This window comes from Triplophysa rosa, linkage group LG11, assembly GCF_024868665.1.
Source record: "Triplophysa rosa linkage group LG11, Trosa_1v2, whole genome shotgun sequence".
NCBI lineage: Eukaryota > Metazoa > Chordata > Actinopteri > Cypriniformes > Nemacheilidae > Triplophysa > Triplophysa rosa.
Genome location: NC_079900.1, coordinates 16,861,155 through 16,877,521, shown reverse-complemented (window position 1 = coordinate 16,877,521; position 16,367 = coordinate 16,861,155). Strand labels below are relative to the sequence as shown.

The 16,367-nt window shown below is 38.1% G+C and overlaps 1 protein-coding gene across 1 annotated transcript in view; it reads left to right on the top strand.

The window, feature by feature from the left end:
- Window positions 1-980: 980 nt before the first annotated feature.
- The window catches only part of sdk1a (sidekick cell adhesion molecule 1a), a 295,667-nt gene continuing 280,280 nt past the window's right edge, over window positions 981-16,367 (top strand). Inside the window, exon 1 of the mRNA XM_057345051.1 lies at window positions 981-2,174. Within this exon, the coding sequence (XP_057201034.1) occupies window positions 1,811-2,174 (364 nt within the window). The 5' untranslated portion in view covers window positions 981-1,810. The remainder of the gene's footprint in view (window positions 2,175-16,367) is intronic.

Genomic DNA, 16,367 nt, shown 5'->3' with positions numbered 1-16,367 from the left:
CATTTTCGACCTTTAATCCTCAATGAAGATGCAGAATTTATACTGAAAATATCCGTCAAAATTATACACAGAGTTATTTAGACACTGTTTTGTATGTGAAACTCACTGTAAAGTCTTGGAGCTCAGACATTTGCTCTTGTTCACTCTTGCGTGGAAATATATGCAACTCCGCTTTTTCAAGTTCATTTCTGTGTATCCTGCATTGACGCTGAAGTCGAGCTTTTTATCTCTTCGGAACACAGAGCTGTTTAACACATATTTACATAACCCGGGTTTTGTTAATATACTTAATATACATAAAGGCGTGTGTGGGTATTTACGTGATCTGGTGATAGAGAAAAAAAAGCAGCACAAATGTTTAGAATATGGTGTAAGTTTTTATACGTGGCAGGATCTGAAATTAGAATTTAAATGCAAAAATGTACGATGAAAACTGTTCTCTCGGCCAAAATACCATATGTAACTATACTGGTTGGATTTGCCTTTAAATGGAGTAAGCTTACAAAATTTTAGAATGTAATTTTGCTTCCATTTCTTTGTTGACATCGGTGACTAATGCCAAGTTACCATATTTGCAGTCAAAATCTAAAACATTTTAAAGAGCTACCTTCCAAGCAGTACGATAGCAATATTTTGATATTAGGCGATAAAAATTAATATATAAAAAAATGTAAGTGTGGCATCATTTAACGAACACTACAACAAGAAGTGAAATGAATGCCTCAGAGATGCATTTTATAATGTTGCATAATGTATGTATATCGACCAGATCAAGCAGTCAAAGGCATTGCTGTAAAACTAGAGAGACTCTTTGAAGGACTGTATAAAATATTGCCTCCAGCAGCAGCAGCCAATGGGTCTTTAGCAGGGCGGGAGGTGAGCGCGGGCGCGAGCGAGCGAGCGAGCGAGAGAGAGAGAGAGAGAGAGAGAGAGAGAGAGAGAGAGAGAGAGAGAGAGAGAGAGAGAGAGAGCGCGGCTGCTGCTGCGTTGAATGGAAGTTGCTGTAAGTGCGCTGGATTTGTACACAGTTTTACTCGCTTTTAACCGGAGTTCGGCTCACACGCTTGTTGCTTTAGCTCACAGGACATTGTAAAAAGTGAATCTTACTACATATATTTATTAATTTCTACGAATCATATTCAGATCGCCTGCGCGGGACTCGTTTTATAGGGACTGCCGGTGAATTTAAGAGGGTTTATTGCTACGCATATTACGCATACAGTTTCTCATGTGCATTTTAATCGGTTCCCGCGCAACCGCGTGAATTCTTGTCTATAGTTGATATAGTTAATCGATATATTAGTGACATGACTGCTCGTTTTCTTTCAAGCCCTCCAACGTGTTAAAATAACAGCATCTGGACCGGTAGGGCTCTGCATTCAACTGGATCTGCAAACTACTGCGAGAGGATTGAGACTCTTGGGGATGTAGTGAGTGTGCTCATCGTTGATAGCTTAAATACTATTTTTTGAGACTACATAACTTTATGTTGAGCTTAAATCGGAGGGAAAAAGCGAACTTGTGTTAAAGAGCGATGAATGAGTGACTCGTTTCGTGTGATGCATAAATGTAATGACAGGTAGTCGCAATGCAATTCTAAAGCTATTTTGACTCGTCTGCTTTGATCTGCCGTATTTGAACTGTTAATGAAAGACACATTAATCTCAGACATCACTTTGCCCCTGGACGAAATGCTTGCTTTTATCTAACTATCGGTTTTTACGCGAGGTAAAGTTGCGGCTTGGTTTACGGGGCACATGCGCTACACGGACTGTATAAGTGACGTAGTGTCACAGCGCGAGCCTGCGGAATGAACGCCAACGGATCGGATCCTAAATCCACAGAGAACTTCACGGGTCTGCGTAAAGCACACAGACCTGGGAGACAAAACAGGAAGGTGGATTTCGTCGGGGAGAGCTGTGTTTACTCAAGACGCGACGGACACTCGCGCTCTCTGTGGAAACCCTGCAAAGACAGAGTTCACGGACTGACTTTCACGTGTGTGGACGAGAATGCCATCATGTATGATACCAAGAGCACATCCTCGAAGATTTTAACACATTGTCACGAGAGGAATGTCAGCTGGAATGGCAAGAGAAAGTTTGCATTGTGCATTTGGAGTTGGTGGGCGTTTTTCTGCATGCACATCCACGTGTTGAGGGCGGTAGCACAAGGTAAATCTACGCTTTATTTAGTTTTTAAATCTCATATTCTTTATTCATACAAACAAGTTTCTTATACGTTATGAATTAAAAAAAGATCATTGACTATATACACGGTTGGCAATTCCATTAATCAAGTTAACTGATTTGACACTGATGTCATACAACTTGATTTCAATGATAATAGTGGTTGGAAATGTCTGTCTGTGTATGCAACAGACAGTTAAGCTGAGATCTCTGACGTGAACAAAAGGGGAGTCATTAGGTCAGGCTGCATGCTTGGTCACAGATGGCATATGGATCACTTGGCAGTCCCCTCTATAATGTTTCATATGGGGAATATGATGTATGCATGTGTATGGTGGGGCACATGGGGGGAATGTAACAGTTGGTATGCTGAGAAAAGAAAGTCACTTGGAGCTGTTGTATTTATAAAAAGAGCGTCTTTAATAAACAGTTCATGTGTTTAAGTAATATCATTGTTCTTAAGGAGGTCACGTAACAGTGCCATTTGCTGTTTATACTTATGAATGTGGTTATTTTAGACATTGGAGACTATAATAGAAACAATCAGTCAGGCATGATTATTGATGATTTTGTCAAATTATTTGATTGAAGAATAGCAGCATGCGTAATTGAAAAGCACATTTAGTTATAAATCTGCACAGATTAGAGTCATTTTAGCCCAGTAATCAAAAGGATAATTGATCTAAAAAAACAGATGAATAGAAAACCTCATCCCGCTTTAAGCTCTTTCCACCCACAATACTTGTATTTTTGTCACATTAAATGTGCTATTTGCATTCCTCAAGGCACCATACAATTATTGGCAGCATTTTCATCAAAATCCTGCCTAAAAATCTTCTTTTTAAGTTGTTTCTGCTTTTTAAAAAAAAGATATTTACACATATAAATTAGGGCTGTGTATTGGCAAGTGCCTCCCGATACGATACATATCACGATAGATGGGTCACGATACAATATATTGCTATGTATTTCGATACGATACACATTTGCGATATATTGCAATACTTTAAATAGAAAATGTAAAAAGTAGAGCTAGAAATACAACATGCTGTTCACCACCGGGGGTTTTCTGTAAGGATAAGTGTAAAAACATCCCTTACCCCTGCAGAGTGGCCATGATGTGTGATGCATGGACCTTTAGATCAGAGGTTTGGGTTCTCAAACTGTGGATTGCGCCCCTCAAGTGGGTAGCACAGGGGAATAAGGTGGCTCACGCAAGTCACTTGGCTGTTGTGGTGCATTACAGTTAAAACACTGATCATGGGCAGTATAAAACCCCTGGTTCATCCGTGCTGTAAATGCGCTGGTGTCACATCCGTGAAAGCACAATAAATGTCATTGTTACTTTTCTTAATAAACTTTTTGTCTAATGCACGGCAGTAGCCAAGTGACTTGTGTCATGACTTGTGAAGCCTACAAACAGCATTATTTTATATAACTCATTACTCCATGACTTATTTTGAAAACCAAAGCACACGCACACATTAGCTCTGAGAGCTCCAAGCGTTCTTATATTTTTCGCCATGCTCGCTTCCACTTACTTTTGGCCGTATGTATATGACATGATTTAAAAAATATATATTGATAGTAGAGGTATCACTATCGAAAAAAAAAATATTGCGATAGTTACATGTATCAATATTTTTGCACAGCCCTAATAGAAATGCGTAAAACGAAAGCCTAAACTGGCTTTGAGCTGCAAGTGAAAGTGTGTTGTGAATTCTCAAGACAACACAAAACATGCCCATTCTCAGATTAAACTATCACATTTACTCAGCACTCAGGTGTGATGGAGTTTTATGTTTCCTCCTCACAACGTTCTCAAGATAACCGCTCGCTAGAGATAAGTCCCTGTCACTATAGCCAACACATTCACTTACGGTATATTCCTCTCACACTGAGTGATGAAATACCTCATATCTTAACGCTTTGTTGAATGATCGATATATTATGCGTACATATCATAAATGCTGTCTGAGCGACGCTCCAAAGTCTACACTCTACACAGCTGAGGTTACTTATTAACTAGGTATAAGGAAAGGAGCACTAAAGAGGGCGCACGGACCATAAATGCTAAAGCAGACATAACAGTCTTTCTTGTGGAGGTGTGTAGTTAACCTAACTCACGGTTGCAGAATTTATTGCATGCTTCAAACTTTATATACTTTATTTAATTTCGAAAGGTTCAGCAAAGTTGCGGAGGTGCATGCAGTGTCAGCCCTTTCCCAAGTCAAGGTCTTTGATGTTTGGAGAGCTCCCAGCACTGTTCTGGGAATGGGCTAGATATTATTGATCTGAATTGAGGAGCCAACCGCTTTATCGGAGCTAGCACAGTGGGACGAGGTTGACTTTTGAACCTTTCTGTTTTATTCAGCACAAAAATCTTAACTGTTGAGATGAGTGTTGTAGAATGTCAAGACGGCTGCCATTTTTATTTTGAGATTGAAAGCGGCTATACTTTTTATTGTATAGTCAGTTTATATTTCGATGAAAAGCCCATTATAGTCTAAAAATGCACTGGGCACTCTCATACTGTTGCATAAAATACCTGGCAAATCTTTTAGCATATTCGCCTCAAATCATAAACTGGCAGTTGAATTTTCTGGCTTCTTGGGTCTGGCAGAAGACCACAGTGCCCTTAAAACCAAACACTGGGGCAGAGGGGGAGTTTGTCGAGCTGTAGCAGGTGCACAATCCAGTGCTGCGCTCCGAGAAAGGTCTCCGGGCTAATGATGTTTGTGCCAGAGCATTGTGCAGGTAAATGCAGTTTATTCCACGAGCAAGTGCCTGCGCCCTGCATATAATCTGTTAGCTGTGCCAGCACACAAATCCGTACTACTTATTTATGCCTGTAAACTTTATATTTCATTTCCTCACCATCTGTGCAATCAGCCTCTTCAAAAAAAGTTTTTTTTCTGTATCAGAAGGATCTTCCTCGACTCAACTCCATGTGATTTCTTGACTGCGCTCATTTTGATTATTGATTCGCACACAAATCATCGTGTGTACATGTAATGCATGAGCTGCCATTCGTCGCACAGCTGCGCAATGCTGCCAGCTTGTCCAGGTGAAGGATACCACGTAGTAATTCATGTCAGAGTTGAAAAATGGCCTCCTATCCTCTAAATTAAAATGATGAGTAATGCCCCGAATGACGAATCGTGGCTGTGCCGCTTAACGCGAATTCCATCTCTTTCATGCGATGAAGGTTAATAATCACGTCCGGTGTTTCCAAAAAGGTTAATGAAATTATGAATTGTTTTTCACGGAGTGAGATGAGACAAATTAGGCATTATTTCACTTCTTGTTAAAAAGTTTGATTGCGTTTTCAGCTAACTGTGAAGCGAGTTACTCTCTGTGACCAGATTTGACAGTTAAAATCACGTCTCAAAAATGTAATTTTTATGTGGAGAAACATTTAGCAAACTTAATATGCACTTAAATAATGTAAAACAGTTTAATACCAGTATACACGATATAATCAGCTTGAAAAATATTTATGGCAGTTAAGTGCATGACTACGACTAGAGGGTTTCTTTTAGTGACGAGAAACTAGAGATACATCATACAAAACCATTCAATGATGTAGTGTGAAACTCTTATGTTATTATTATGGGTTGTAGAGTATATTTAAGACTTTCATGTATTTGTAGTTATAGTATTTTTATAGAAAAGATTGTAGAAATGAACTAAAACGTTTAATACTTTAGTTGTGTGTTTTTGCTCAAGTTCATCACTTTAAATATGAACTGTGTTATGATCAATCTCAAGATTTAGATGCATTTCAAATCAAGAGTCAGATTGATTGCTGCTTAACATTACGGGTTCAGATGTAATGAAATGGAAAATGAATTGGACTTTATACATTTGAAAATGAAACAGGGTTAAACAGAATATCAGAATGCATACATCAGCAGGAATGTAAAGTAAAAATACTAGGAGTTTAAACAGGTATTTAGTGAGAACAAGCTGGCCTGAGAAGAGCTACATTGAAATTTACTTCTTTAATTAAGTAAAATCAGTAGACGTTGTCTCCTAATTCCAGCCGCCTGTCTTTAGCTTTATCACCTCATTTTATGACATCATTCCTGTTATTAATATAAGTCCATCAAAGCACAGTAAAGCTTTTAACCTTTGAGTAAACACTCATTGTTGAGTTGACGGTGGAAATGCAAGGATTAATTTTGTGGAAGGTTTTAATCCCCAAACGACTCATCAAGCAAAACATCTCTGCAGATCTGAGTCACTAATGTTATCTGAAGTGGCATGTTGTTACATGTGTCAGAGAACTTCATCAAATTATACAAAAAAAAAGATTTAATACAAACTAAACTTGTGCATCGATTCTTTAAATAGAAATAAAATGAACTCGGTTGTTTCAATTGAATCACAGGAGCTTTTTTGAAGCATTTCTGCAAGTATAGAGTGTATCCTCTGGGAATGAACATTACAATTTTGGACATGGGCTTTTAATAAGGGATTGATCTCCACTATAAAAGTTAATAAATATATTGCTAAATTGCTAAAACAAAAAAGGTACCGCACAACAGGCCTTGTTGACTGGATGTCAATATTGGGACACAACCCTGTTTGAGAGCCTGATTGTGTTATTTGAAGAAACTGTAAAGTACTCAAATGTTTAGGATTCTGAAGTTTTTTTATTGAAACTTTTGTATGAAAAGCACACACAAAGAGATGGAGTCTCTGAAAAGACTGACTCGTACAACGATTGATCGCTGTATTGACTAGACACAATATTTCTAAGAGAGAAACGTGTTTCAGAGATTCATTATTCTTTGAATATCTGGATAGAATTGGGCAAAACAGATCTTTGATTTTGATCGGACCGAAGTTGATTTACACTGGTATAAATTGTGTCCTCGTGTCTTTTAAATGTACAGGGGTAAAGGCTTCCAGACAGTGTTTCAATAACTCACAATCATCAGATTCAGTTGAGATAACAGTAATGTTGGAGGGTGACTTTAAAATAAGCTCAGCCTCCATCTTTCAGTCAATTTCAAAAGTTTTTAATTTGTTATAATTTTATCTGACATTAGAGACCGTTTTAAAGAGTGCAGTCACCTGTTGCGATACTTGGCAGGCTTGGAATGCGGCGCAACAATAAAAGTCTTTGAGTAGTAACAGTACTTCTGTTTATAGGGACGTCCATATGTTAGCTAATAAGCTAATTGCTGAGGTTCAGCTGGCACACTTTCAGCTATTGTGTATAATAGACACAAGATGTGTACCATTCGGCCTACACAATGGGGCTTTGCTAACTTACTAGTCTGAAAAGTAGCATGCATTGACCTTTAAGATCTAAACAGCTTTAGTTTTTGTGTGGGGATCAAATTTAAATTTCACTTTATTTGAGGGTTTGAGAGTCAAAAGATTCTTGGAGCAGTTTCAATGCTTTTATCATTTAAGCTCAGATGTGTTTCAAAACTTTTATAAGCAGTGATAAAAGCAACATATTTGCCTGGAAATTTAAACTAATCTTACTGTATGTGGTCCGATGTTAAATCGACAGGACTGTCTTTGCAAAATTTATGCCATCACTCGGCTCCAGCTCCACTCCATATTTTTTATTTTTGGCTTTGTAATTGTTAATTGACAATTATGACATTAAGCAAACGCTCTTATGCAGAGCTGCTTACAGAAGTGATTGAGCGTCACATATGACTGAGAACAGATTCATGTTCCAGATCCTTGCTTCGCACATGCTGATGAGAGAAAAATCACAGATCTGCTCCCCGCCCCACGCCGCTCGCGTACTCTAGTCTGGAATGCACAAAACACGGACAAACCTTCTTATAAAAACAGTGAAACATCAGTGTCATGTCAACACTTTTGGAACACTGCTTGGACAATTAACCTGAAGGACCAGAACTACCCAAATTCATTATTAAAGGGATAGTTCACCCAAAAATGAAAATTCTGTCATCATTTACTCACCCTCACGTTGCTCCAAACCCGGTGTAAATTCTGTTCTGCTGAACACAATGAAAGATATTTGGAAGAATGTTTGAAAGCAAACAGTTCTGGGGCACTATTGACTTCCATAGTAGGAAAGAAAACTACTATGGTAGTCAATGGTCCCCCAGAACTAATAATGACAGAATTTTCATTTTTAGGGGGGCTATCCCTATCCCTAGTTGCTTGATAAGCCTCTTTTACTTGGTGGAGGAACTGTGTATTACTATTATTATTGAAAAATGCAACTAGTAATTGAACATAGGTTTCTTTGTATAATAAACTATTAAAAGTTTGTGGATTATTATGACTTTACAATAAGTAGGGCAATGTTCTTCCTAGCCATTACAACGTTCTTTGGTAGACTTCAAAAAGATAAGCCAACATGTTTTGGAAGAATATTTTGTTGAAATTGAAAATGGCACCACTGTTCATCCTGGTTGGCTTGAGGACATAAACACAGATGTATTCTGTTCAAAACAGAGGCAAGGCAAATGAACTGTGCATATGTATTATACGTGCGTTTCTTAATATTTCAGCATTCCCACCCACACTACTATTGATTACACAACACAAATCCTCCACAATTTGTTTGGAGGCTGTCAGAGGCATTCTCGCGCTGATGTCGTTTTTTTTAGAATCACTTTATGTTGAAAATTAACATGGGCAAATATGTTCTGACCCTTCACTGTTTTCTTTGCGATAAACACATTGAAAGAACCCATTTAGTGCTGATAAGTAGGTCGCCCGAAATGTGTTTGGACACTGGACACATGTGAAGAGCAGCATGGGAACCAGACTTCGGTTTCACAATAACACAGTTGTTATCAGCTGAAGTTTCTCGGTGGGCTAAAAGAGCAAAAGCACAGCGTTCAGTGGAGCCGAAGCAGGAAACACCTGTTGAAGCGAGCTGTGCCGCCACCACGCTGAGATTGGCACAGTGACATTCAAAAGGGAATTGGTGCCGAAAGCCACTTTAATCACCGGGATCATAAAATTGCAGAGCCGCCCATTAGCCCGAGCGCTGAAATTCTTATTTAAAAAAGAAAGGCTGGGAGTACAGGGCTCAACCTCCTGCCAAATGCCTCTGTATAGAGTGGAATGATTATTTTATACACTCAGCATTTTTACGTGCTGGCGGATTATTGTCAATGTAATCATTATTTCCCTCTTTAATATATGACCCCACGACTCCATAGGCAATCTGTCATCTGAATCTGGTGAAATGCTGGAGTCATTTACATTTCTTCACTCCTGCTATGCAAACACGCGCCGTGCTTTGAATGTCGAGATCAGTGGAAGCGGATTTGCCTGCGATTTGCCAACGTGATCTATGTGAACACGAGCCTCAGTGAAGCTTTGTGCTTTCAAATTGAAACCAATTGCTCGTTTGACTTGACATGATACAGTGTCTTTGTTTTCAGTGTAGTGAAGTACAGGATTTATAAAATTGTAGAAAAGTAGAATAACAATACATTCGTAAAAGATAATAGTCATTATTATAAAATAAACCCAAACAATGCCACTGGCATGGTGTAGTATAATAAATAAAATTCCATACTCATACTCGTGCAATTACAATTTCATAAACAACATATGCTAATACTAATTTATCACTAAAACAATATTTTCAGGATACTTTCAGTGTTGCATATACCGTTTAATAGTACAACTATACAATTTACTGCTTGTTATACAAAAGTATTCAGATTCTGGTGCAATCAACAAATCATGATAATGATAATACATAATAATTGTTGATTTAAAAAAAAAATCCAGTATATTTTGGTGCACTACTGCACTTGTTTTCTCTTATTTGAGGTATTCTGCATAAACATTTGGCACATGATTTCAGTGTCATCCATCTGCCACTGAATGGGCATTTCTCAGATTGAATTGGCATTCTCATAGTCTAGATAACATTGACTACGTTTACATGCGCCCCAATAATGCGATTATAATAGGATTTTGGCAATACTGCGATTGCACTTTACCTCATGTAAACGCAATCATTCGATTGAAATAATGTGATTAAGCTCATAATCGCCGTAAGCATAATCGAAGTATATCATGCATGTCATGCATCTTAAGCGCAAATTCATGGTAAACACGGCAGTCTAAAGTTTTACCGTTAACACAACTCACTGTCAGTAGTCTTTGCTCTTTATCTTTACACTAAAACAACGCGAACGCGATGACACCAACGTTGCGGAGGCATTTCCCATCATATTGCTATATTCATCACGTTGCCAAATAATATAAGATACTTCCACATAATGGTGTTTTGCATTTGAGGCGAATATATTATAAACTAGCCAGTAACACACCTACTGTATTTGAGATCATTGTTTGTGCTGTGTATTATAGCAAATAATCATACTCATAAAACTTCCACGTAAACGGGAGCAAAGAAGTGTTCTCATGTCATGTAAACATGTTACTCCGATTATTGAAAATAATCGCATTATTGGTGCACATGTAAACGTAGTCATTGGATCTATTATTTTCTTTTTATGCTTCATTAGGTAAATTCAGGACTTGCGTAAACAAATCTTGAAGTGCATTTCCTTCGTAATGTTTTATTTTGTCTGCCTATATTGTACATCTCATATGATAAATAGATTGGGGTTGATATACCAGGTTTTTAGACAGCTGATACTGAGTGCGTGCGTGCGCACAGTCTTACTCTTATTATGCTTATAAGCTGATAACGTCTAAGGACAAGTAAACACACAAAACGATTTTCTTTTATCGGGAAAGCTCGGCAGAGGTAATTTTTTTACCATTACTCCGATTTCGTGTTGCATGGAAACGCCTTTGCCGGTTTTCTCTCAGTTTTCTTTCTGCGCAGTCGATGTAGAAACAGCAAAATACTGATGGTATTGCAGGTACTGCGGATATGAGAAGAGATATAAAAATACAACTTCTGATGATTTCCTGCGTCATTTTTAATTACTAGACAGACAATCAATGGTGATGTCATTGCACGCGAGAAACCTGGCAAGTCTCAAACTTCCACGTAAATGCGATTTTCTGTGTAGCCGGTTTATTGATATGCATGTAAACAGGTTTCTTTTATAAGCTGATTTTTGATACATATCTGTTTATTTTGTGCATGTAAACACACTCATTGAGCCCTCAAAAGAGAACCTAATGGGTTACAAAAGGGGTTCTCAATCTTTTTGACTTCAAAGGCCACCCTCCGACTCACAAAAACTAAAAAATTCTACCCAATAAAATATTTTATAGCTTTACAATAAAGGGAAAAACCTTTATACATAAATGATAATGTATATATCAAATAATAATACATATCTTGCTTTTAAGTTTTTACAATGTATTTTAATGCTCGTCTCTAAATATAAGTCTTCTTGAGGCCCCCTTGGATGTCAGCTGGGGGTAACAGGTGGGTAGCAATGAGATCAGTGTCTCTACTTTCACTTAAAGCTCAGTATCATCACTAAAGGACTAAACTGCTTTCCCCGAGACTTGAAATTTGATTTGAACATGTCTCATATGTAATCAGTCTAAAAGGAAAGAAATCCTTTACCAATCGTGTGATCCGTGACATTCCTAGGCTTCCATTAAGCAGGATGTTGGTGGGTGATGGCTGTAGAACCCAATCCAGGGTCATAAAGGCAGCCTGTGTGCTCTGTTGTGGCGGGGCATTATGAAAATGAGCTTGACAGGACATGGGAGGTAAGGAGGCCGTGTGACTTTGCCAGCTGTGGCGGACACCGGGGCGCACGGTGGCAGGTGGTTGATTTGTGACCAGAGTGTGCAGGTCGCTAACAGTCTGACCTGAACCCTGTGACATCATGATCCCAATTTCAGATGGCAAGGGACTGTGCTCACATTTAATTATAACGGTTTAAATGAGCTCTGTGCACTGTAGAAAATGAGGAGTTCATAAGAACTCACAGAAACAAGGCAACGGTTTGCACGTCTTTCTGATTTTAATTCATTTACTTAATTACTTGAAGTAAGTACAGTATATCATCTGAACCTAAGATGTTAAGATGCAATGCCTTCAAATGTGCCATAATTGTAACAATTACCTTGTTTAAGCAACATGTTCTTAAGAAACTTGAAGTAATAGCTCATCCAATAATGAAATTATATAATTTCACCTGCTGTACTTGTTTATTCGATTTAAAGGGATAGTTAACCCAAAATGAAAATTCTTTCATCATTTCTCACCATAATATAATTTCAAACCTGTATGAATATCTTTCATCTGCAGAACACAAAATATATTTTAAAGAATGTTGGTAACCAAACAACATTGGCCCTTATTGACTTCCATTGTATGGACGCAGAACCAATGAGGCTTTTCTCAAAATATGTTTCTGTGTTCCACAGAAGAAAGCCATAAACCAGGTTTTAAATGACATAATGCTGAATAAATGATGACAGACTTTATAGGGGGTGAACTATCCCTTTAAGGCAGCCAATACGTAACTTTTTTGGTTGAAAATACATAGCTAGTTTCAGTGTCCTTTACTTCGATATACAAGCTTATAAGATTATAAAAATGCTTGTAAGTAGGGCTGTCACGATTATGAAATTTGATTGACGATTAATTGTCTAATAAATCATTGCGATTATGCCGATTAATTGTCTGTTTTAGGGCTTTGACGATTATGCCGATTAATTGCCTGTTTTTGAGCTTTGACATTTAATTCTCATACATTTTTGATTCAGCGATTGAAACGACCATATTGTTCTGAATACAAGACTATGTTTTTTTCTTGGAAATACATCGGAAAAAATTGGGTCATCATATATTTAAGGTTTAGGCTTTTACCTGTCAATAATACAACCGCCAAATACTTGTAAATTAAGTAAATTGATCAGGTGTGAATTGAAGCCACCATTAAAATACTATCAGTCATAGAAAAGCTTCTAGTCTAGTTCTAGTTCTAGTTTTTATCTCACTTGCAAGACTACAATAACATTTTACTTGTATGTTAATGAAATTTTGGTGGACTGGTTTTCACACTGAGATTTGCTATTAAATTGTACTGCAGGTAATTTGTATATGTTTTAGTTGTTTTAAGTGATTGTGTTGTGGTGGTACATTTTACAAGTATTACCATGCTTTAGTAACAATATATACACTAAAATATGCAATATGCAGATGCACTACAGCTCCCCCTAGTGTCTTCTATAGAGATGTGCAATAATTGCGATGATCTGAAACCATCGCGATGAGGTCAAACAATCGCGATGAGACGATTATTTAATAATCGCGACAGCCCTACTTGTAAGTTATAAGTTTGAATAAGTTGACCTGAATGGTATGATTCTGCTAAAATATTTACTTCAAGAGATATTGTATAGATATGTCTCCTGCAGTTTCATGTTTGAAACAGAGATGGCAATAGAGAGGCAAAAGATACAGATTGCCGCAAAACTGAACAACTTTCAGGAACACATCTCTATGCTACTTCTCTTTTACAAACTTGGTGTTTTCTTATTTATCTGATCCAAGAGTAATTTTACAGAGCTCTAGAGGTACAGTTCAGCATCACACGCGACCAGATCCAACGGAGCAGACAGAATGATCTGTTAACTCTTGCTGATACTTTAATAGATGGATTCTATGGTCATTCTATGGTTATGTTCATCTTTATGCCTCACCACTCTTGCTCATGCAGATGGGGCTGATTCGGAGTGTCAGTATAAGACCATTGACTGAAATATCAGTGGATAGTGAAATGTTGTTTGATGAACCATCTCTAATTCCAGATTCGCACTATACATGCACATGTGTCAACAGGGTCGTGATAATCATGTTAATCATGTCTGCAGAAGATGTAATTGTTGCCATAATGTGGACAAATATCTGCTCATTCTTGCGTTTCCGTTGTCGGGCAATGCGTTGCTCCATGTTGCCGCAGGCTTTCTGATCCACATCATTTAAATGTTAACATCCATGTCCTTTTAAATATCACCACAGATTACCAAACATTGCAGTAGCCTAATTGATCTTCGGGCACAAATGACCGACATTCATCTAAATTACTGTGCGGTCTGAGCATCACCGCTCATTTACTGCACATATAAACCATCATCATATTTGTCCAATAACAAATGCATGAGAACGGCAACGCGCGTGGCATTTCATCAGTGGTTTGATTGTTGTTCAATCAGGATGTGATATGCCGTTCGCTTTTTTATCCCTATAGGCAATGGGAGAGATTGTGATTGGACACATTATGGCAATTTTATTGAAATCAAACAATGCCAAAGAGTGACTGTGTGTATGATGGACAATGAAGTGCCTATTAGGATACATCATCAAACAAATGAAATGCAAATACGCAACTCTCTCCGGGGCGTTTTGACTAAGAATACTTTTATTGACACAAAGAGGCATCGCTTAGCCAGTGTGAGCCAAACCTGTTTCACATTCAGCAGCTCAATGAAAGCTGCAATGACAAAATGTTGACAAAACGCTAGATGTGGTAGACATACTGTCACTAAATGTGACAGACGTAATGCCAGTCGTGGACTGAAAAACAATCTGGGACATTTGCATTATATAAACCTACGAAGGATTTAAATGAGTTTCTGTAGTTCCCAGCCAAGAAATGAATTTGTGTGTCTCTAATGGTTGTACGGTGGTACAATTAAGTTCCTCTAATGACAACGTTCTCACACAGACAGTGTAACAGAAGTACAGTACAGCTGTTAATATGCTTGCTACACATTGATATCAGGGTAAACCGTTTGCTGCCTGCGTTCGTACAAATTTACAAAGTCAGTTAAACCCGGTAGACAAACCAATCATGACTTGGTAAGTAATTCATTGTAATTTGAGCATGACACAGTCAGTGTTTCCCACATAAATTTGTGAGACTATGGGGGCTAAACGTATTTTGCTCCCTAGGAATAAAATTGTGCATATTTTAAAGGTAAATGCTGCAATCTGGTGCAATTTAAGAGCAAATTTAAGTGACTCAATCTATAAAGAATAAATAGCTATAGTAGTAATTTAATCATTGGCTCCATTGATATAAATGGTAAATGGCACAACACATGGTAAAGTGGGAATTCACAAACAGTCAAAACACGTAGAGCATGAGCCATCAAAAAATGAAGCAAAAAAGTGTTAAACAGTTGAAGTAATTTATATATTACCATATATTAAAACGCGGGCCGGCATCGGGCCTATTTCACAGTGCCATTGTCCCACTCCCCCGCAGCAGTATCACTTTACTATCCGGACCAGAGCATGCATACATTATTATGATGCGCCGACTGTTTAGAGTTAACCCGTAAGAAAAGTGCACACTCTCTCAGCACAACAGAGTAATGTTAAGTTTGTGGATGTTTTCAACTTTATGCGCGCGTTGCGCAGACCTATCAGTTTATATCAAAGTAACACGAGAGCAATTAATGACAGACGCTTTCTCCTGCGGTACACGCCAATCGGTCTGAGGAGCGCTGTTTGATGTCTGACAAACCAAATATATTGACAAGTTGACAAGTAACATGGCAGCATGTTATCGTGTGGCGTACACCTGCAGAATTTTTTCTTACGACGTCAGCCGAAGCTAAAGGAGGAATTTAAGCAGACTCATGCTCATCATGCATTCAAATCATTAAAATTGGCGCGGTAGACAATCAAACTGCATTCTGTGCCTGAGCAACAAACAAAAATACTCAAAACACAATTAACTTAATAAAGAAACCAAACAAAATATTAATAATTTGCCATTAAAAACTTTTTTGATTGCTGCAACAGCCTGTGTAATGTGGAGGTACAAAAAAGACGAAGGGCTTCAGTCGGAGAATTCTGATAAGCTGTCGGACATGGGCCGGGCCAGGGCTTAAATTTGAGGCCTGTGCAGGGCTGTAGCTTGAAGCATGATCAGAGCGATGTGGAAAGGGTTAAACGAAGTGCTTTTAGCGCTAAATAAGGATATTAGAGGATATAGCGCCGAAAGATCATCATTATAAATGCCATGGGTGCGCGTGATGCGTACAGCTGCGTTGTGTAGATGCGCTGCTCATTTTAAACGACAGAAATCAGGGCTCTAGACTCATTTTTCACTCTGGTCGAAAATTGTGACATCATTTATGCACTCTCTTGTCATTTCAAACCGGTATGACTTTCTTTCTTCTGCAGAACGCACAAGAATATATTTTGAAAAATGTTGGTAGCCGAATAACGACGGTATCCATTGACTTGCATTC